At 43.5% G+C, this 20983-nt stretch overlaps 1 protein-coding gene across 2 annotated transcripts in view; it reads left to right on the forward strand.

Moving 5' to 3' along the window:
- GAB2 (GRB2 associated binding protein 2) overlaps nucleotides 1–20983 on the forward strand; it is a 206442-nt gene that overhangs the window by 136824 nt on the left and 48635 nt on the right. For both annotated transcript variants that reach the window (XM_030917233.1, XM_030917234.1), the window contains exon 2: nucleotides 4829–5129. In XM_030917233.1, coding sequence (XP_030773093.1) covers nucleotides 4829–5129 — 301 coding nt within the window. The remainder of the gene's footprint in view (nucleotides 1–4828; nucleotides 5130–20983) is intronic.

Below are 20983 nucleotides of genomic sequence, written 5' to 3' on the forward strand. Positions count from 1 at the left end.
GAAACCACGTCTCTAGTAAAAATACAAAATTAGCTGGGCATAGTGGCACATGCCTGTAATCCCATCTACTGAAGAGAGGCAGAGGCAGGAGAATCACCTGAACCTGGGAAGCAGAGGTTGCAGTGAGCCGAGATGACGACACTGCACACCAGCCTGGGCACTCTAAAAAATATATAAATAAATAAATTAAAATGTGGAATTGGAGAGAAGGTGTTACGGTGGAAGAGGGATGTGTGAATTTGGGACTAGACTAGACAGCCTTGCTGACTGTCATAAATACATCAGTATTTTGTAGGCAGCCATTTATCAGCCTACACCACTTCCTTGGAAGCAAAACCTGATGTTATCTGTAGCAAACATGGTTTTCTTATGCATGAGGGTGTCTGTGTTTGTTTGTGCTTGCACCTGCACACCAGAGATTTGGGGACAGCTCTTTCCACAGAGACAAGACTAAAGGGGATGCATCAACTGAAACACCAGCTGAACTATAAACAGATCTTTTAAAAATGCCCTTTGTGCCCATACACTACGTGTCTATGTGTGCACCTGCAGCACACAGAAGTACACGCATAATTCTGAAAGCAGTGACCTGGCCAAGATTTTAAATGACTATAAATAAATAGTACTTATTTTTATTTTTCTCAGTTCCATCCTATCTGGCTATACCTCAATTTTCATTTCAATATAAAGCTTATTGGGCACCAGTTATGTCTCCTTTGACCTGCTAGATACTGTAAGGATTTCATGCCAGAAAATGATTCATTTCTCTCTTTCTTTCTCTCTCTCTCTCTCTCTCTATATATATATATATTACATATATATAGATTACATATATATATATGATTACTAGCTGTGTGCCAGGCAATATTCTAAACACCAAGGCTGCATCATGGAATAAAAAGAACCAATCCTTGTCCTGGTGGAGTTTACTTTCTGGGAGGTGGGTGCGGAGAAGTCATAAAAATTGGTATATTTTAGGGTTATACATGCTTTGTGAGACCAGTAAAGCAGGGTAAGGGGGAAAGAGAGTGGGAGCACTGGGGACCAGGAATAGCCTGTCCAGTAATGTGACATTTGAATAAGGACTGAAAAAAAGAATAAGCAAAGGAAGTATCTGGGGGAGGAGTGTTCCAGGGCCAGGAAACAACTAAAGACCGTAAGGCAGGAGCGTGCCTGACAGTGTAAGGCCACATGGCCAGAGCAGAATAGGCAAGGCAGAGGGCAGCAGGAGCTGAGACCAGGGGTGGGATGAGGCTCAGTCCCATCAGGCCCGTGGGCCATTGTGGGGACTTCGGCTTTACTCTGAGTGAGATGAACAGCCATTGCAGATTGTGAGCGGAGAAGTGGCATGTTCTGATTTACTTCCTGCTTTCTGACTTTGCGGTGGAGGATAGACTGCAGGATGAAAGGGTGGAAGCAGGAAAACTTACAAAATGGTGGACTAGATCAGGCGAGCAACAGTGGAGGTGAGGAGAAGCAAGCTCATTATTGATATATTCTGAACTGTCTGAACTGACAGGATTTGCTGATGGGTTAGATGTAGAGTATGAAAGGCATCAACTATGATATCTAGAGTTTTGGTCTGACAGCTGGAAGGCCGAAGGTGCAGGTAACTGAGATAGAAGAGAGTGCAGAAAGAACAGATCTGGGAGATGTCAAGACCTCAGTTTTGAACACATTAATTTGAGATACCTACTAGTGAGGAGTTGGATATATAACTCTAGGGCTAGAGATATAAATTTGGGAATCACAGCAATTTGATGGTTTTTTAAAGCTGTGAAACTGAATAAAATGACTTAGAGAGTGGGTGCAGAAAAAAAAAAAAAAAAATCTCAGAACTGAGCATTGGGGCATTCTAATGTTTGGAGGTCAGGGAGATGAAGAGGAGCCAGCACTGGAGACTGAAAAAGAGAGGCCCGGTAGATAGAAGGAGAGTTGAAAGTGCGTGCTGAAGCCAGGTGAAGAAAGTGTTTCAAGGAGGATGGAATAATTAACTGTTGTCAGATGCTGGAGAGAGATCTAGAGAGATCAAGTTAAGGCCCATGAGTTGATTTATTAGCACTGAAGTCTTTGACACCTTTGATGAACTATTTCAGTGGTGCAGTTGGGGTGGTGGCGGGGTAGGGGATAGCCTGATTAGAGTGCCTTCAAATAGGAGGGGAGGAAACAAAGATTAGTAGTATAGAATACTCTTTGAAGTATAACTATAAAGAGAAGTAGAAAAACTGGGCCATAGTTGGTGAAGAATTGTGGGATCAAGTCAAGCTTTTAATTTTTTCTTCTGAGATAGGAAAAGTTGATGTCTTGATGGGAATCATCCTAGTCAGGAGGAAAAATGCAACGATTCTGAAGAAGGGGAGAATTGTTGAAGTGATGTCTTTGTGCACAAGTGGAAGATGGTTGGCCTTGATTGGAAGGACTGTCTGTGCTCCCTAGTGTGTTACTAGGCTACAGGTGCAGGCAGGATGGTAAATGTAGTCATGGAACATGTGTAAATTTTCTTTTGATTGTTTATGTTTTTTCATGAAATAAGATATAAAAGAGTAGAGGCATTGGAGGTTTAAAGAGAGAAGCTAAGAGATTGTTGCCAAAGAACAGGAGAAAGTAATTGACTAGGTAAATATAGTGGGATTATTGGGCAACATGAGGGGCCACTTGAAGTAAAAGTGAGACCAGTCAGCATGTTCATATGATTTTCTCCATCTATGTACAGCCAGATGGAAACAGAGTTGGCAGAGCATTAGACTTAGCTGGGGTTTGCTGGGTAAATAAGAGGAATGGAGAAAGAAGCAAGGGAATGATTATGATAATGGATTGCAGAAACAGAGTTGGATAAGGAAAGAAATGAGGACAGGGATGAAAGGTGAGAGTGAAAAGATGGTAGAATTAACAGAGTGTAGATCCCATGGGGTCTCAAGAATTGTGATAATCAAATCCTTGACATTTGTAGTGCTTCAGAGTGTATAAGTGCTTTGGGCTCATTTGCATAATAACCCTATGAGGTAGGTAGGGCAGATGGTGGTGGTGGTGGTAGTGATTTTCATTATATAGATGAGGCAGGATTCAAAGAGGTAAATGACTTAATCAGAAATCACACAGTGCCAGCGCGCACAGTGGCTCACACCTATAATCCCAGCACTTTGGGAGGCTGAGGCAGGTGGATCACTTGAGGTCAGGAGTTTGAGACTAGCCTGGCCAACATGGTGAAGCCCTGTCTCTACTAAAAATACAGAAATTAGCCGAGTGTGGTGTTGGGCACCTGTAATCTCAGCTACTTGGTAGACTGAGGCAGGAGAATCGCTTGAACCCAGGAGGCAGAGGTTGCAGTAAGCCAAGATCATGCCATTGCACTCCAGCCTGGGTGGCAGAGTGAAACTCCATCTCAGAAAAAAAAAAAAAAAAATTCACACAGCAAGTCAGCGGTAAAGCATAGACTGAACCCAGGTCTCTGTTATATGTAGTCTTTGTGTGATGTCTGCTTACAGATTACTCAGTCTTGCTGAAGAAATGGAATATAGAAGACAACTTGAGAGAATATGTAATCACATGTTCAGTTCTATGGTGTGGAATGGTATAAGGAGTTTACTCATTCAGTAATACATATTGAAAGCTTAGTAGGTACAAGGCATTATCATAAGGACTAAGGAAACACCAGTGAACAAGACAGGAAAAAAAAAATCCTGAGGTTACATGTTTTAGAGCAGTTTGTCTGTGATTCTTCTAAGGCATCATGTCTTCGTTAAAAGCAGGTTGTACTAAAAAGTTAGAAAACTTGTTTTTCTGCTACTTACTGTGTGTAACATTGTTACTTCAACTCACCCTGCCTTAGTGGGGGTTCCCATGGATAAACTGATTATGGCTTTGCAAGTTCTCCCTTGCCTAAAAATGTTATGAGTTTGGATCTGTATTCTAGCCTAAAGAAATAGTTGCTCTAAAGTGTCATCATCTAACTTCCTGATCTAAACAGTGGAAATGCCACATCTTACTTTATAGTGATAAGACCCTGTTTACATAGTGAGATGCTGCACAAACATGCATTCTAAAATAATCCTCCAGTTTTGAAACTTGGGAAATCTGAAAAGGGGACAGGTCACGTGGCACCTGCAGGTCCCACAGTCCCCATCTTTAACCTACGATATCTGAGAACCTATTAAAAGCTTTAAGGTCGTCTGGGTGCGGTGGCTCACGTCTGTAATCCCAGCACTTTCGGGAGGCCGAGGCAGGCAGATCACCTGAGGTCGGGAGTTCAAGACCCGCCTGACCAATGTGGAGAAACCCTGTCTCTACTAAAAACACAAAATTAGCCGGGCATGGTTGCACATACCTGTAATCCTAGCTACTCGGGAGGGTGAGGCAGGAGAATCGCTTGAACACTGGAGGCGGAGGTTGTGGTGAGCCAAGATCATGCCATTGCACTCCAGCCTGGGCAACAAGAGTGAAACTCCGTCTCAAAAAAAAAAAAAAAAATGCTTTAAGGTCAGGCACAGTGGTTCATACTTATAATCCAAGTGCTTTAGGAGGCTGAGTTGGGAGGATCTCTTGAGACCAGGAATTTGAGACCAGCCTAGGCAACAGAGCAAGACCTTGCCTCTACAAAAAAATTTTTTAATTAGCTGGGCGTGGTGGTGTGCATTTGTAGTCCCAGCCACCCAGGAGGCTGAGGTGGGAGGATTGCTTGAGCCCAGAAGTTCAAGGTTATAGTGAGCTTTGATTGTGCCACTGCACTCCAGCCTGGGCAACAGGGCAAGACCTGTCTCTAAAAGAAAAAAGCTTTGAAATAACTAATGACTTCTTCCCCCTCTTCTTACGCCTTCCTGATATAATTTAGGCCTGGAAGAAACGCTGGTTTATCCTACGGAGTGGCCGGATGAGCGGAGACCCAGATGTTCTGGAATACTACAAGAATGATCACTCCAAGAAACCTCTGCGAATCATCAACCTGAACTTCTGTGAGCAGGTGGATGCAGGCCTGACCTTTAACAAGAAGGAGCTGCAGGATAGTTTTGTGTTTGACGTCAAGACCAGCGAGCGCACCTTTTACCTGGTGGCTGAGACAGAAGAGGACATGAATAAGTGGGTCCAGAGCATCTGCCAGATCTGTGGCTTCAATCAGGCTGAGGAGAGCACAGGTATGAGAATACACACAGATCTTTCTCACAGGGGGTTGAGGTGAGTCCCTTGGATTCCTGGAGCATTGACAGCAGGCTCTAGCTAAGGTTTCCTGTTGGAAGAGGGTTCATAGATAAAGGGTAAAGAGTGAAGGCGTTAGCCAAATATTAGAGGGACACCTGGCCCTAATTATGCTCTAACAGGAAAGCAAAAAAAGTGTTAGGGTTGTATAAAGCTAAAGGTATTTGTGGTGTTTCCTCAGGTGCCTCAACACCACTCCCATTCCTCATCCCTCCCGCTTTCTCTCTTCCCTGTGCTGTCCAGCACTCTACCTGTCACTCATCCCATAGGGAAGGTCTCACCTTGGTCCCTCCTCTGCTTCATCTCTGTCTGTCCTAGCCCATTTCAGGCCATCCTGCACAGTCACACTTGACCCTTGTTTGTGTGGGTTCTTTGTGATGATTATTGATGATCCAGTGTTCATTTATGTGCACTTGGGAGGGACAGATAAAAGGAGGAAACAGTCATTTATGTTTGGGTTTTGATAATCTTCACAAAAGAGTAGCTCACCTTTTTGAAATTAGTGTTAAATTGTAGAAATGCTCCTTAACATTTGTTTAGGCTCATCTCAAACTCTGTGGGATGGTTAAAGAGCAGAGTTTTTTCTGGGGTGGTAGAATTGACCCAGCAATTCTACTCCTAGGCATATTCCCAAAACATATTCACACAAAAACGTGCACAAGAATGTTCACAGCAGTATTATTCATAAGAGCCAAAAAGTGAAAACAACCCAAATATCCATCAATAAATCAAATATGGTATATACATATAACTAAGCCACAAAATGGTATGAAGTACTAGGAAACATATGTTAAGTGAAAGAAGACAGAGCGAACCATCTTTTTTTGATTCCATTTATATGAAGGTTCAGAGTAGGCAAATCCACAGAGACAGAAGATACATTGGTGGTGACAGAGAGTGACCGTATAAGAAGCGACTGCTCATGAGTATGGGTTTTCTTTTTGGAGTGGTAAAAATGTTCTGGAATTAGATAGTGATGATAGTTGTACACTTTCATGAGTATACTAAAAAACCACTGTATTTTACACTTTAAAATGCTGAAATTTATGGCATGTAAATTATGTCTCATTCTTTAAAAAAAAGTTCCTCAGGTGATTCTGAGGACCAGCCAGGTTAGGGAGCCCCTAGACATAGGACCAGCTTCATGGAGATATGAACTGTGGCATCACAAAGAGCCCCATCCTTAGAAGGCCTTGCACTTGGTTTAACACTCCACTATTACTATCTTGAAGTTCTTAATAGTTTTTTTAACAGGAAGTTCTGTGTTTTCATTTTACACTGGGCTCTGCAAATTATGTAGCCAGACATTCCTGAACGAGATGTCCTAACCTAGGAATTCTGTGATTTTTATCTTCCTTGGGGAAGGATAATGAGCCCCTATTTATTAAGTGCTTTAGTATAATCTTATTGCTTCCTGAGTGGAATTTCCTGTTTTCCCCAAATCTTTGTCATTTTATAGGTTTCATGGAGATTTTTTTTTCCTTTTCTTTATTCCTGATGAAGAGCAATGCATGTTCAGTGAAAAAAAAGTCAGGGAGGGAAAGGGGCTGCAGCTGGGGCAACATAGCGAGACTAGAGTGCTGTGACACAATCATGGTTCACTGTAACATTTTTATTTCAATAAAAATTAAAAATTAGCTGGGCACTGGTAGCATGCCTGTAATCCCAGCTACTAGGGAAGCTGAGGTGGGAGGATTGGTTGATGCCAGGAATTCAAGGTTGCAGTGAGCTGTGATCACGCCACTGCACTCCAGCCTGGATGACAGTACGAGACCCTGTGTCCAAAAAAAAACAAAAAAAGTTGGGGGTGAGGAATAAGAAATGAATTAAAAGGCCGGGGAGCTGGGCGTGGTGGTTCATGCCTATAATCCCAGCACTTTGGGAGGCTGAGGCAGGCGGATCACCTGAGGCCTGGAATTCAAGACCAGCTTGACCAATATGGTGAAACCCCGTCTCTACTAAAAATACAAAAATTAGGCTGTGATGGTGTGCGCCTGTATTCCCAGCTACTCAGGAGGCAGAAGCAAGAAAATTGCTTGAACTCAGGAGGCAGAGGTTGCAGAAAACCGAGATCACGCCACTGCACTCCAGCCTGGGTAACAGAGGGAAACCCTGTCTTTAAAAAAAAAAAAAAAAAAAAAAAAAAAGAGGCTGGGCACAGTGGCTCAGGCCTGTAATCCCAGCAGTTTGGGAGGCCAAGGTGGGTGGATCACTTAAGATCAGGAGTTCAAGACCAGCCTGGCCAACATGGTGAAACCCCATCTCTACTAAAAATACAAAAATTAACCAGGCGTGGTGGTGAGTGCCTGTAATCCCAGCTACTAGGGAAGCTGAGGCAGGAGAATCGCTTGAACCCAGGAGGTGGAGGTTGCAGTGAGCTGAGACCATGCCATTGCACTCCAATCTGGGCAACACGAGTGAAACTCCGTCTCAAAAAAAAAAAAAAAAAAAAAAAAAAGCAGGGGAAAAAAACTCCACAAAACCACCAGTCTCAAAGCTTTCATAAATGTTAGCAGTGGCAAATCTATCTGGGTCTGCAGCAACCTCAGTTCTTGCCTCCTCAGAAGAAAGAATTCAGCCAAAGGGCATAAGGCAGAGTGAAATACTGAGGCATGTTTTAGAAGAGGGGTGAAAGTTTATTAAAAAATGTTAGAGCGGGAACAAAAGAAAGTAAATAACACTTGGAAGAGGGCCAAGTGGGCAACTTGAGAGATTTCAGTGCTCTGTTTGACCTTTGATCTGGAGTTTTAGACATTGGCATGCTTCCGGGGGGTTGTGTCTCTTCTCCCCTGATTTTTCCCTTGGAGAGGGCTATCTGCATGTGCAGTGGCCTGCCACACTTAGGAGGGGCTGCATGCACAGTGTCTTTACTAAAGCTGTACACATGCCCACTTGAGGCATTCTTTTACCAGCCAAGTGTTCCCAGAGGAAGTCCAAATACTAGTTAAACTCTACCATTTTGCTTCATAGTGTACGTGCTTGAGCCCACTTGCCTATCTCCTAGATCTTTTTTTTTTTTTTTTTTTTTTGAGACGGAGTCTCGCACTGCTGCCCAGGCTGGAGTGCTGTGGCCGGATCTCAGCTCACTGCAAGCTCCGGCTCCCGGGCTCACGCCATTCTCCTGCCTCAGCCTCCCGGGTAGCTGGGACTACAGGCGCCGCCACCTCCCCCGGCTAGTTTTTTGTAGTTTTTAGTAGAGACGGGGTTTCACCGTGTTAGCCAGGATGGTCTCGATCTCCTGACCTCGTGATCCGCCCGTCTCGGCCTCCCAAAGTGCTGGGATTACAGGCTTGAGCCACCGCGCCCGGCCGCTATCTCCTAGATCTTATCAGAAAGCTGCTAATCACCAGTTTCAGGTGCTTTCTATCTATTGGGAGACCCTCTTTCCCCAGCATCAGCTGCAACCAGTTGTTATTTTAAAGCGTTTAACCGCGTGACTCTCACCTGATGGTTGTCTGACATTCCTGGTGGGATGTGGGCGGGAGCCTCTCTTGCCCTGCTCGTGTCTGCCTAGCTACCTACTCTAACAATATGAGAAATGGGTCCAAGAAGTACCTCAGCTTTTTAAGAAATAGGTATGATGAGGGGAAAATATAACCAAAAAGCAAATGACTTTTAATTGAATTATTTTCTTGTGGGATTAGAGGTGTTCTCATCAAGAAAATAATATTCTTGAAGTGTGGCAAAAATTACTCGGTGCAGATATCTTTCTTAAAAATCACATATTTAAAAGATATTGTCTGAATCCTTTTACTGCATAGGACTTCAGTACAATGAAAATGTGGAAACTACATTATCTGGGCTTGCTTTATTTGGTAGCAAGCTTCATTTGTTCATTCACACATTATTCATTCAGCAAACCTTATGGGGCATTTATTTTATGCAAGTTCCTGTCATAACCAATGAGGCTACAAAGATGAACAGTAGAGTCTCAGTGCTCAGACATCATAGCCTAGAGGAGGGGACAGGCATGCAACCAGATAGTCACAGAGTCATGCTGTAACAGGAATCACCAAGATTAGTGACACATATACAACCAGCTTAGGCCTCCCTAAGGAGGAGAGTATTAGAGGGTGACAAATAATTGAGTATTTTGTCAATAGCCTTATTAAATAATATATTTCCTGGCCGGGTGCAATGACTCACGCCTGTAATCGCAGTACTTTGGGAGGCCGAGGCCGGCGGATCACGAGGTCAGGAGATCGAGACCATCCTGGCTAACACAGTGAAACCGGTCTCTACTAAAAATACAAAAAATTAGCCGGGCGTGGTGGTGGGCGCCTGCAGTCCCAGCTACTTGGGAGGCTGAGACAGGAGAATGGCATGAACCCAGAAGGCAGAGCTTGCAGTGAATCAAGATAGTGCTACTGCACTCTAGCCTGGGCGACAGAGCGAGACTCCATCTCAAAAAAAAAAAAAAGAAAATTATATGTATATATTTCCTAGCCTGTAATCCCAGCTACTTGGGAGGCTAAGAGGGGAAGATCGCTTGAGTCCAGGAGTTCAAGGCTGCACTGAGCTATATTTTTTAAGAGGCAGGGTCTTGTGAGCCCTGTCACGCAGGCTGGGGTACAGTGGCATAATCACAGCTCACTGCAGCCTCGAACTCCTGGGCTCAAGCAATGTTCCCACATCAGCCTCCCAAGTAGCTGGGACTACAGGCATGCACCACTGCACCTGGCTAGGAAATACATTATTTTCTTCTCTTTTTTTTGGAGATGGAGTCTTGCTCTGTCATCCAGGCTGGGGTGCAGTGGCACAATCTCGGCTTACTGCAACCTCCACCTCCCAGGTTCAAGCAATTCTCCTGCCTCGGCCTCCCCAGTAGCTGGGATTACAGGCATGCACCACTACACCTGGCTAATTTTTGTATTTTTAGTAGAGACAGGGTTTCACCCTGTTGTCCAGGCTGGTCTCAAGCTCCTGACCTCAAGTGATCCACCCACCTCGGCCTCCCAAAGTGCTGGGATTACAGGTGTGAGCCATCGCACCTGGCCAGAAATAGTATTCAGATAGATAGATAGATACCTATGTGTGTGTATTTTTTATATATATATATATACACACACACACAAATATGTATATACACATACGCATGTATATATTTTCTTAAGCCTTTTTTAAGGAATTATTTTATTAAATGTCTCGTGTTTTAATTATCAGAGCAAGAATATCGTCTGTGATAGAGGTTTGTGGTTATTTGTGAGATCCTTCTGTTGAAAACAGTTGGCTTTTCTTCTGTCTCAGAGGAGAATCTGGTTATGTTTTAATTTCGTGGCTCTCTTAAACTGGATTATATCTGTAAAACCTTCAGGTAAAAAATTAAAACTTAATTATTCATTCAGTGTTTTTTTTGTTTTTTTTTTTGACTGAGAGTTGGGATCTAAGGAGAAACAGAAAGTTAACATTTGACTACTTTCTTTTATGTAGTAGCCTATTTCATTTAATCACTTTATCACCTTTATTTCAGTTTTTCAAATGATGAAATTGAGTACTTTTTCTTCCCTGCTCAGCACTTTTATAACTCCCCAGGGCTAAAAATCTTCTTCATCTACCCATCCCGCATCCTTGGCTGGGTTCAGAAGGGCTACCCAACTCTTATCAGCCCCAGAAACTCTTCCTTAATGCAATACTGCTTTCCTTTTACTGGGGCCTGTTGAGAACAATCCAATCACCTGAGTCTTCATGTCAGTACCTGCCTTAGGTGAAAAGCACCTAACCCTTGGTGATCACAAAAAGAAATTATCGCAGCTGTGTATCGACCATCTATTCTGTGAAAATTGAGACTTTACATAAATTTCCACTAAAGAGTCACAGTAATCCTTTCAAACAGCAACGATTTGACCCAAGGTCACACAGCTAGAAAATGGGAAAGTTGGGATTCTGGTCTAACCCAGACCTGACATTGCATTATAATATGCTGTCTTTTTGTCCCTGTTCTTCTGGAATATAAGCATCTGCCAGAAACAGGCCTGGAAATTTTTGCTCCTTTGGACACTATGCATTGTACTGGAAGCACCCACCAGGGGTCCGTATGGCAGGCAGAGGTTCTCCCTCCTTACTAACCCATATTGCCAAAGTCCTTGGTCTGGAATATTCCTAATTTAGTAATTTCAAGAGCTTTAATCTAGTCATCAGGCTGTATTGGTTAGTCTGTACGCCGGGGACAAGGGTGTCTGAGTTCAAATCACTACTCTATGATTACATGAGCAGGTCACTCAATAAAGTCTCAGCTTCCTTTTGTAAAATAGGGATAACATACTTTCTGTTCTCACCCCGGGCTTCTGCTTCTCTATGGATGCATCCAGATAGACCTAGAACCCACTGGCAGAACCTCAAGTTGCACGTTTCCCAAAGGACTATTCACATTGTTTTCTGTGTAGGGGTATCCCCTGGAGTTGTTCAATCCAGTGTTCCTGCCCCTGGTTTGCTCCTGTAGGGGCTTCATCATATGTGGAGCCTCTTTCAAGCAGATACTCCCTCTTTTCCTTTCTTTCCTTCCTTCCAGTCTGTTCATCTGTCCATTCGTCTGTCTGTCTGTCTGTCTCATTTGTCTGTCTGTCTGTGCCCAGGCTGGAGTGCAGTGGCACAATCATGACCTCCCAGGCTCAAGTGATCCTCCTGCCTCAGCCTCCAAGTAACTGGGACTACAGTTGTGCACCATCACATCCAGCTAAATTTCTTAATTTTTGTAGAGACAGGGTCTCACTATATTGCCCAGTGTATTAGTCCATTTTCATACTGCTGATAAAGACATACCTGAAACTGGGCAATTTACAAAAAAAAAAAAAAAAAAAAAAAAAAAAGGTTTAATGGACCTACAGTTCCACATGGCTGGGGAGGCCTCACAATCATGGCAGAAGGAGGAGCAAGTTATGTCTTACATGGATGACAGCAGGCCAAGAGAGAGCTCATGCAGGGGAACTCCTCTTTTTAAAATCATCAGATATCATGAGAACAACCTGGGAAAGACCTGCCCCATGATTCAATTACCTCCCACCAGGTCCTTCCAACAACATGTGAGAATTCAAGATGAGATTTGGGTGGGGACACAGCCAAACCATGCCATTCTACCCCTGCCCCTCTCAAATCTCATGTCCTCACATTTTAAAACCAATCATGCCTTCCAAACAGTCCCCCAAAGTCTTCAGTCATCCAAGACAAGGCCTTCCACTTATGAGCCTGTAAAATCAAAAGCAAGTTAGTTATTTCCTAGGTACAATGGGGATACAAGCATTGGGTAAATACAGCCATCTAAATGTGAGAAATTGGCCTGAAACAAAGGGCAGGCCCCATGCAAGTCCAAAATCCAGTGGGGCAGTCAAATCTTAAAGCTCCAAAATGATCTCCTTTGAATCCCTGTTTCACATTCAGGTCACACTGATGCAAGAGGTGGGCTCCCACGGCCTTGGGCAGCTCCACCCCTATAGCTTTGCAGGGTATAGCCTCCCTTTGGGCTGATATCATGGGCTAGCATTGAATGTCTGCAGCTTTTCCAGGCACACAGTGTAAGCTGTCAGTGGATCTACCATTCTGGGGTCTGGAGGATGGTGGCCCTTCTCTCACAGCTCCACTAGATGGTGCCCCAGAATGGACTCTGTGTGGGGGCTCTGACCCCACATTTCCCTTCTGCACTGCCCTAGCAGAGGTTTTCCATGAGGACCCCATGCCTGCAACAAACTTCTGCCTGGGCATCCAGACTTCCATACATCCTCTGAAATCTAGGCAGAGGTTCCTAAACCTCAATTGCTGACTTTTGTGCGCCTGCAGGCTCAACACCATGTGGAAGCTGCCAAGGCTTGGGGCTTCCACCCTCTGAAACAACAGCCCAAGCTGTACCTTGGCCCTCTTTAGTCATGGCTAGAGTGGCTGGGACACTGGGCACCAAGTCCCTAGGCTGCGCACAGCAGAGGGACCCTGGGCCCCGCCCACAAAACCGTTTTTTCCTCCCAGGCCTCTGGGCCTGTAATGGGAAGCGCTGTCGAAGACCTCTGACATGGTCTGGAGACATTTTCCCCATTGTCTTGGGGATTAACATTCATCTCTGCCTTATGCAAATTTCTGCAGCCAGCTTGAGTTTCTCCTCAGAAAATGGGATTTTCTTTTCTATTACATTGTCAGACTGCAGATTTTCCAAACTTATATGTTCTGCTTCCCTTACAAAACTGAATGCCTTTAACAGCACCCAAGTCACCTCTTAAATGCTTTGCTGCTTAGAAATTTCTTCCTCCAGATACCCTGAATCATCTCTCTCAGATTCAGAGTTCCACAAATCTCTAGGGCAGGGGCAAAATGCTGTCAGCCTCTTTGCTAAAATATAACAAGAGTCACCTTTGCTCCAGTTTCCAACAAGTTCCTCATCTCCATCTCAGACCACCTCAGCCTGGACTTTATTGTCCATGTTGCAATGATCATTTTTGTCAAAGCCATTCACAAGTCTCTAGGAAGTTCCAAACTTTCCCACATTTTCCTGTCTTCTGAGCCCCTCAATCTGTTCCAACCCTACCTATTACCCAGTTCTAGTCACTTCCATATTTTTGGGTATCTTTTCAGCAGCATCCCACTGTACTGGTACCAATTTTCTGTAATAGTCCATTTTCACACTGCTGATAAAGACATACCCAAGACTGGGCAATTTCAAAAAAAAAAAAAAAAAATAGACTTAATGGACTTACAATTCCATGTGGCTGGGGAGGCCTCACAATGATGGCAGAAGGCAAGAAGGAGCAAATCATGTCTTACATGGATGGCAGCAGGCCAAGAGAGAGAGCTTGTGCAGGGGAACTCCTCTTTTTAAAACCATCAGATATCAAGAGACTTATTCACTATCATGAGAAAAGCACAGGAAAGACTTGCCTCCATGATTTAATTACCTCCCACCGGATCCTTCCCACAACACATAGGAATTCAAGATGAGATTTGGGTGGGGACACAGCCAAACCATGTTACCCAGGCTTGTCTTGAACTCCTGGGCTCAAGTGATCCACCTGCCTTGGCCTCCCAAAGTGCTAGGATTACAAGTGTGAACCACTGTGCCCAACTACTTTTTTTTTTTAAAGAGTTGTGATAGGACTCATATAAAAACGTACGTGTTTACTTTCAGCTAGAAGAGGTTTGTGGCAGATGGAGACTGTTTTTTCACCCTTCTTGCCACCTCCAGATTCTTATTTCTACTGCCACCTTCCAGTCTTCACATATTCCAACCAAAAATGTCTAGGATAAAACCTGCAGGCTCAAGACCAGACCAGGAGTGAAAGTGAGTTTAAAATCAACATAAGGTTGGAGAAAACACTCTCTTGATAGAGAACTCGTTTCAAAAGGAAACCAGGAATGATGTTCTAGAAGGAAAAGCAGTTGCAGGAACACATATCAAGATTCTGTATCATATATATGGGATTTATTTTTGCTTATTTTGTGTGTGTGTGCACCAATGAAAAAACCTCACCTGCCTCTTGGAATCAAAATAGCTGTCAGTCCTCAGAGTAAGGAAGCAGAAAGCTGCTCTGAGCTGTGTTTACAAGCAAGCAGATCCAAGTCCTCACATTTGTGGCTCAGTCATGGGCAGCTATCCCTGACCAGATGTACCACACACAAAAAGAGCCGTCTCTCAGTAGAGAGCTTTGATGAATTATTCATGTGCTCAGGAGTCATTCCCTGTTAGGAAAGCCATCACCCCTTTTGAATCCTCAAAGCTGAGGACTTCTCTTTTCCTTTTATCCCCTCCCTCCTCCATGTATTCAGTAGCTATTCTAGGGCCTGCACAGCCACTATCACAGGGATGCTGAAAGGCAGCTAGTTGCACTTGAGTCTCAACCTTGCTACTTATTTGCCTTATTGATGTTGAATAAATGACTTTTCCTCTTGGAGGTTTTATCATCTGTAAATTGGAGATGATGCTCCTCACAGCGTTGTTGGGAAGTTGCATAGGTAAAGCTTGGCGAACGTACAGGTACACATTGTGAACAGCAGCTGTTCACTTCATTTTTTCCTTGTAGTGGTCGTGGCAGTAGTAGTGATGATTTTTGTGTCTGTAGGACAAGATGAACAGAATATAACTGAAATATTTGGTGTTTTTACAGAACTTTATAGTTTACACAACACTTATGCAATCTCATTTAAGCATGAGGAAACAAAGTGAGATAGGTAGGGGCCGATAATATCATTCCTATCGCACAAGCAAGGAAACTAAGGCTTAAAGACACTAAGTGATGATGCCAGAAAGCAGAGTGGCAGGGCCCCGAATCCAAGGCTTTTGACTCCCGTCTATGGCTGTGTCCTCTGACTCCTCACTTTTACCAACCCATTGTCACAGAGCTGTTTACCATGGCTGCTTCTAAGTCACAAAACGGCCAGCAAGAAGGAAGAGGAGCAAGAGGTTTATAAATCAGTGAGAACTTGCTCTGTTGCCCAGGCTGGAGTACAGTGGGGTAATCTCAGCTCACTGCAACCTCCACCTCCCACATTCAAGCGATTCTCCTGCCTCAACCTCCCAAGTAGCTGGAATTATAGGCACACAGTGCTGTGCCTGGCTAATTTTTGTATTTTTAGTAGAGACAGGGTTTCACCATGTTGGCCAGGATGATATTGATCTCCTGACCTTGTGATCCACCCGCCTCGGCCTCCCAAAGTGCTCAGTGCTATCTGTACATTGATACTAACCTCTGAGGGCTAAACTAGCAAGATAACATGATCCTTCTTAGAGGAACCTACAAACTATTGTGAGTTACAGCTCATGCAATTTCGCTCACCAGAGCCCCATTTTGTAACTCTTGGAGATTTTGAAATAAGGCCAGAGCCTCCACTGTATCTTCTCTACTATTTTAGTTTTTTACCTTCTCGAACTCCTTGGCAGGAATTTCACAGTAGTCACATGTCTAATCTTATGGAATAAAGAATTCCCAGAGTTCTGATCAACTCTTCTGTATCTCTTCCCCACCTTTTCTCTACTAAAATTTTAGTGAGACTGCCCCCTTTAAATATTTTGTAAATATTTAAACTTCTAGTAATCCTTAAGTTTCCCAGGTAAGTCAACACTAGAATTGTTTTAAGTCCTGGGTCCCACCTGGGGTTAACCGATACCCATGGGAATGCTTTTGGGGAAGTCTTCAGCATCCAGTGGAGGAATGAGCAGCTTTCTGCTTCCTTACTCTGGGGTCTTCAAACAGCTCTTTCCAGAGAGAATGACTGGTGCCTTAAAAGTCAGGACCTCTTATTCCAGCTGGATTTCTTACAGCAGGGAGAAGTGTGGTAGAGCCAAGTAGTCCATTCAGATTCATTCTGATGACATTGGTCCTTCCCCCACCATGAAAAGAGAGAGAGAGTGCCCAGGAGAAACCTTGCTCAGAGACCTCCCGCTTTCCGTCTTCTCATCCCTGGGAGTGCCTTTTCCTCCCTCATTCCCTCCCCGACCTTTTGGGTTTTGTTTTATTAACTGAAATCAGACCAACTCCTCTGGGGAACCCTTGCTGGAAGCCAAAAGCAAATGTGGGCGGTAATATGCATCTTCTCCCCAGGCTGAGACTCCTCTCTTAAGGAAGAAAGAACAAAGTGGAGACTGACCCAGGCTCCAGCCCAGAGGCGGAGGCTGCTGTCTGAATTACCTACCCTTTTTTTCCACTGAGACAAAGAGGAAAATAAATATCCAGACCAGTTTCCAGCCAGATCTGAAATCCTCATTCGAAAGAAAGAAAGAGAGAGAGAGAGAGAGAGAAAGAAAGGGAGAGAGAGAGAGAGAGAGAAAGAGAGAGAGAGAGAAAGGGAAAGAAATAAAAAGGTTATTTTAAATAACCCTGAAATATCAGGCCTTCCTCCTGGATGTCTTGCTTGTCATTTTTTGTTTACAGCTGGTTCTAGTCATCCACAGAACAGGCCATGAGTTCAGACATGAGCTCCATAAAATCCTCACAAATATTTCTGTGTTGTCCTAGAACAAACTCCAACCTTGACCAACTTCAGGGAAGTCCAAATCCTCTGGAGGAGGAAAAGGAGACAGGGAGAAACCTGACCCTGTTCTCTACATTCTGTCTTCATCCTTATTTCTGCCTTTTTTTTTTTTTCAATACCAGATACTCCCCCTCACCACCCCAGCCAGCCAGCATAGACAGTCTAGTGTTACCTGTCAAAACCCAGAGAACATCTCTTCCCAACTCCACTGTGCCAGAAGCTTTGAATGGCTCCCAAACATCTCATAAGATCCCTTCTACTTTTTTGGTTCTTGGAGTGCTTCCGATTATCCCTAGTAAATGATTGTTGAATTTGTCCCTGACTGGATTCCAAAGCCCAGGCTAACTCTCATATTGGGCTAGAAGTAGATTAGAACTTTGTATTTAGTGGTAGGGTCACCTTGGACCTCTGAAGATCTCGATTACAATTAAACATCTATTTACGTGTAGCTCTACGTAGGATTCTGAACTCTACAACATCAGTAGATACAGTCTTCTCTCTCTAGGATCTGTGCTGGGAATCAGAGTCCTGGTTTTAAATTTCAGCTTTGTTATGATTTATCTCAGTTTCTTCAACAGTAAACTGGAGTGATTTCCAAACCTTTCTTAAAGCATTGCTTTTTAACCAAATATCACATGAAACAGAATAATTTATGAAACAATTGAGAGGGAGCCACTTTGAATATAGCAGAGGAGAGGGTCAAGTGATGCAAGCTGGGCTCAACTGCCCACCCTTCCTTCTCCCCACCGGTTGCCTGGGAAGGCTGGCGCACAATGTGAAGATACTGGTCTGCAGCAGATTTTTCAAAATGGGGACCTACAGGGCTGAGCTACAGAAATTTTCATCAGTCCACAAAAATATGAAAAACATGAGGAAGATATAATCAATTTTCATAAAACTAAATGTAATCAGATTTTAAGACTTCCCTTTATTCAGAGATTCTCTTTGTGCTTGTATGTTAAAGTGTTCTCGTGTGTGTGAAGTGACAGTCATAGTAAATGGTAGTTTTCCATATTTGACATTATTAAAAATTGGCAGCCCCATGTGTCCATTTCTAAAAGTGCACAAGTGCATAAAGAGGTAATGTTTTCACCTGTCCACAAAATGGAAGAGTCTGGGAAATAGTGATCTAGAGGTGATACGTGTGTCAGGACTACCTGGTTGCCAACTTCTGCTTCTGTACTCATTGCCAGGGGCCTCTGAACTCTACCATTAAGTCCAGGCCCCCTGCATCCCAGCATAAAGCCAGTGCTGTGGAATCTTTTGTCCTTAGCCCTGCTCTTGTGTGCTAGCTAGGGTTAGCCCTGGGATCTTGGCTAATTTTCCAGTGTCCCAATCTTTGCCCTGATAACCTGCCCGTAGTCTCAGATTCCACCCAGGAGTGGACCCTGTCCTGCTTTTATGTAACCCACGCTCGTAGACCAGAGTCTTACCACACCTCAGTCCAGTGGCTGGAGCCTGCCTGCTGACTGGAAGGCTTCTGGGTTGCATGTGGTTCTCTCTGCTTGTATTTCTGAAGAAAATCTGCTTCTCTTTTCCCAGAACATGCTTCTTCCTCCTCTTGGATTCTACTGCCCACGTTTCTAGTGATGCCTCAGTTTCTGTTTCTGTGTTCACGTATTCAGTGCCCTTACCACTGAGAACCTGCTTTTGCCAGTTCCTGTTCTAGGGACAAGGGTTAGAGAAGAGCATAAGATGTGGACCTGCTTTCAGTGGACTCCTGAGCCTTGTTATGTTCTCCAGTTTTTGTTCTCTCAGCCAAACCAGCCTTGGAACTCTTCTTAGTGACTGTCTCTGCCTTCTCTATGTCTACTTCTAAGAGGTTCTGGGCTTCTCAGTTTTCAGCAAGATTTATCTGCTTTTAACTGAACCATGCCTGACTCCGTGCCAAGATATAACTACCAGATAAAAAATTTGGGGTTCATCTCAAGTGTGAAAATACATAATTTTTTAATTCTGAATTTAGTTTCAACATCAAGCCCCCATCTGGCCAGTGATAGAAATGTAAGTTTTAATCAACTCAGGGTAATCCTGGTCAATACGGGATTTTCTCAGTAAATTCAAGTTTGTCTTCTTTTGTCCCTGGGCTGCTATTTTAAGTGCCCCAAGGGCTAGAGAACTGGAGACAGTTTATTGAGGCTGGAGCACAGTTTGGGATTGGGGGAGGAGATGCATGGGAGACAAGAGTAAGGATGCGTCTTATTCCTCTTTAGATCACCGCATTAGTAGCCACAGAGTAGCTGCCCAGCAAATATCCACGTTTTTTTGTTTTTGAGACGGAGTCTCGCTCTGTTACCTAGGCTGGAGTGCAGTGGTGTGATCTCGGCTCACTGCAGCCTCCACCTCTCAGATTCAAGTGATCCTCCCACCTCAGCCTCTCAAGTAGCTGGGATTACAAGCATGCGCCACCACACCTGGCAAATTTTTTTATTTTTAGTAGAGATGGGGTTTCACCATGTTGGTCAAGCTGGTCTCAAACCCCTGACCTCAGGTTATCCACCTGCAGCAGCCTCCCAAAATGCTGAGATTACAGACATGGGCCACCATGCCTGGCTGAATGTTTTAGTTAGTGTTTGGTTATAACCTTGTAAATAGTTAAAAAAATTATTTTGAAAAATTCTGACTTATTTCCAGACATTTTTATTTTAAGAAATTCACTGTTGGGGAGAACAGAGAGCTTTAAAAACATTCTCATCTTACTCCTAGGTGACAAAGTCTGAGATTCCTGAATTTCTGTATAATTCTGAAACATATAACATGTACTTTAACATGGTATTAAAGTACAATGGAAAAACAAAAAAATGAAGAAGAGCTCAAAAGAGATGATATACTAACCAGGCTGAAAAGATAGAGTGTGCTGAAGACCTGAAGTTTATTTTATACATCTACCATTTGTTTATTGTTTGCTTTTATTTGCTACCTCCTCGGCCCTTTCATGGATGAGGTCAGTGAACAAAATTCTTCATGGCTAGTGAATCATATTAGCAAACTAATTTGTTCAAGATCATGCAGCTGACTGGCCAGGCTAGAATTAAAACTTAAGTTTCCTGACTTTTAATATTTTAAATGATGTTGATGGTATTACAGGCGTGAGCCACCGTGCCCGGCCAGACTCTTGAATCTTTAAATTCTTTATGCTGACCAACAACTAGGACATTGTTTGTGCCTAAGTTGTGCTATAATAAAAAGGAATATGATTTCTTACAATAATACTAATGGGCTCTTCAAACTAGCTTATCTTGTCATTTCTTCTCTTGGTTATTTCAAAGCATAAATTTGGGATTCATTGGTTTCGGTTTTAGCTTAAATCTCCTTAGTGATGAACTTAAATTAGATACTAATATTTTGAAGGAGGACATGTTTATGCAAACCAGAGTGAGAACTTTTAGTCTAGGGGCCAGCAAACTTTCTCTGTAAACAGCCAGATAGTAAATACTTCAGACTTTGCCATCTGTACTTTGTAGCAACTACTCAGCTTTGCTGTTGTAGTATATTTGCAGCCATAAACAATTATGTAAATGAGTAGGTGTAGCTGTGTTCCAGTAAAACCACAGAAACAGACCAGATGTGATGTATGGGCTGTAGTTTGCTGACCCCTGTTCTAGTGTAATAATATGCCTTGGCAGGCCTGCTCAAATAATGTACTCAGTATGCAGGCCCACGCAGTACATATAGTCTTAGTATTTTGGCCTTCCAAATGGCGTTAAAAAGACAACTCTTCCTTTGGACCCCAATTTAAAACCCTAGAGATGGCGAGGCAACAAGACACAAGTCTGGAAGATGAGTAGGGAAACTACAGATGTGAAACCAGGAGATTATTGGGACCCCCAGGACTGGAGGCAGGGGCTGA

Source organism: Rhinopithecus roxellana, chromosome 15, assembly GCF_007565055.1.
Source record: "Rhinopithecus roxellana isolate Shanxi Qingling chromosome 15, ASM756505v1, whole genome shotgun sequence".
NCBI classification, from domain to species: domain Eukaryota; kingdom Metazoa; phylum Chordata; class Mammalia; order Primates; family Cercopithecidae; genus Rhinopithecus; species Rhinopithecus roxellana.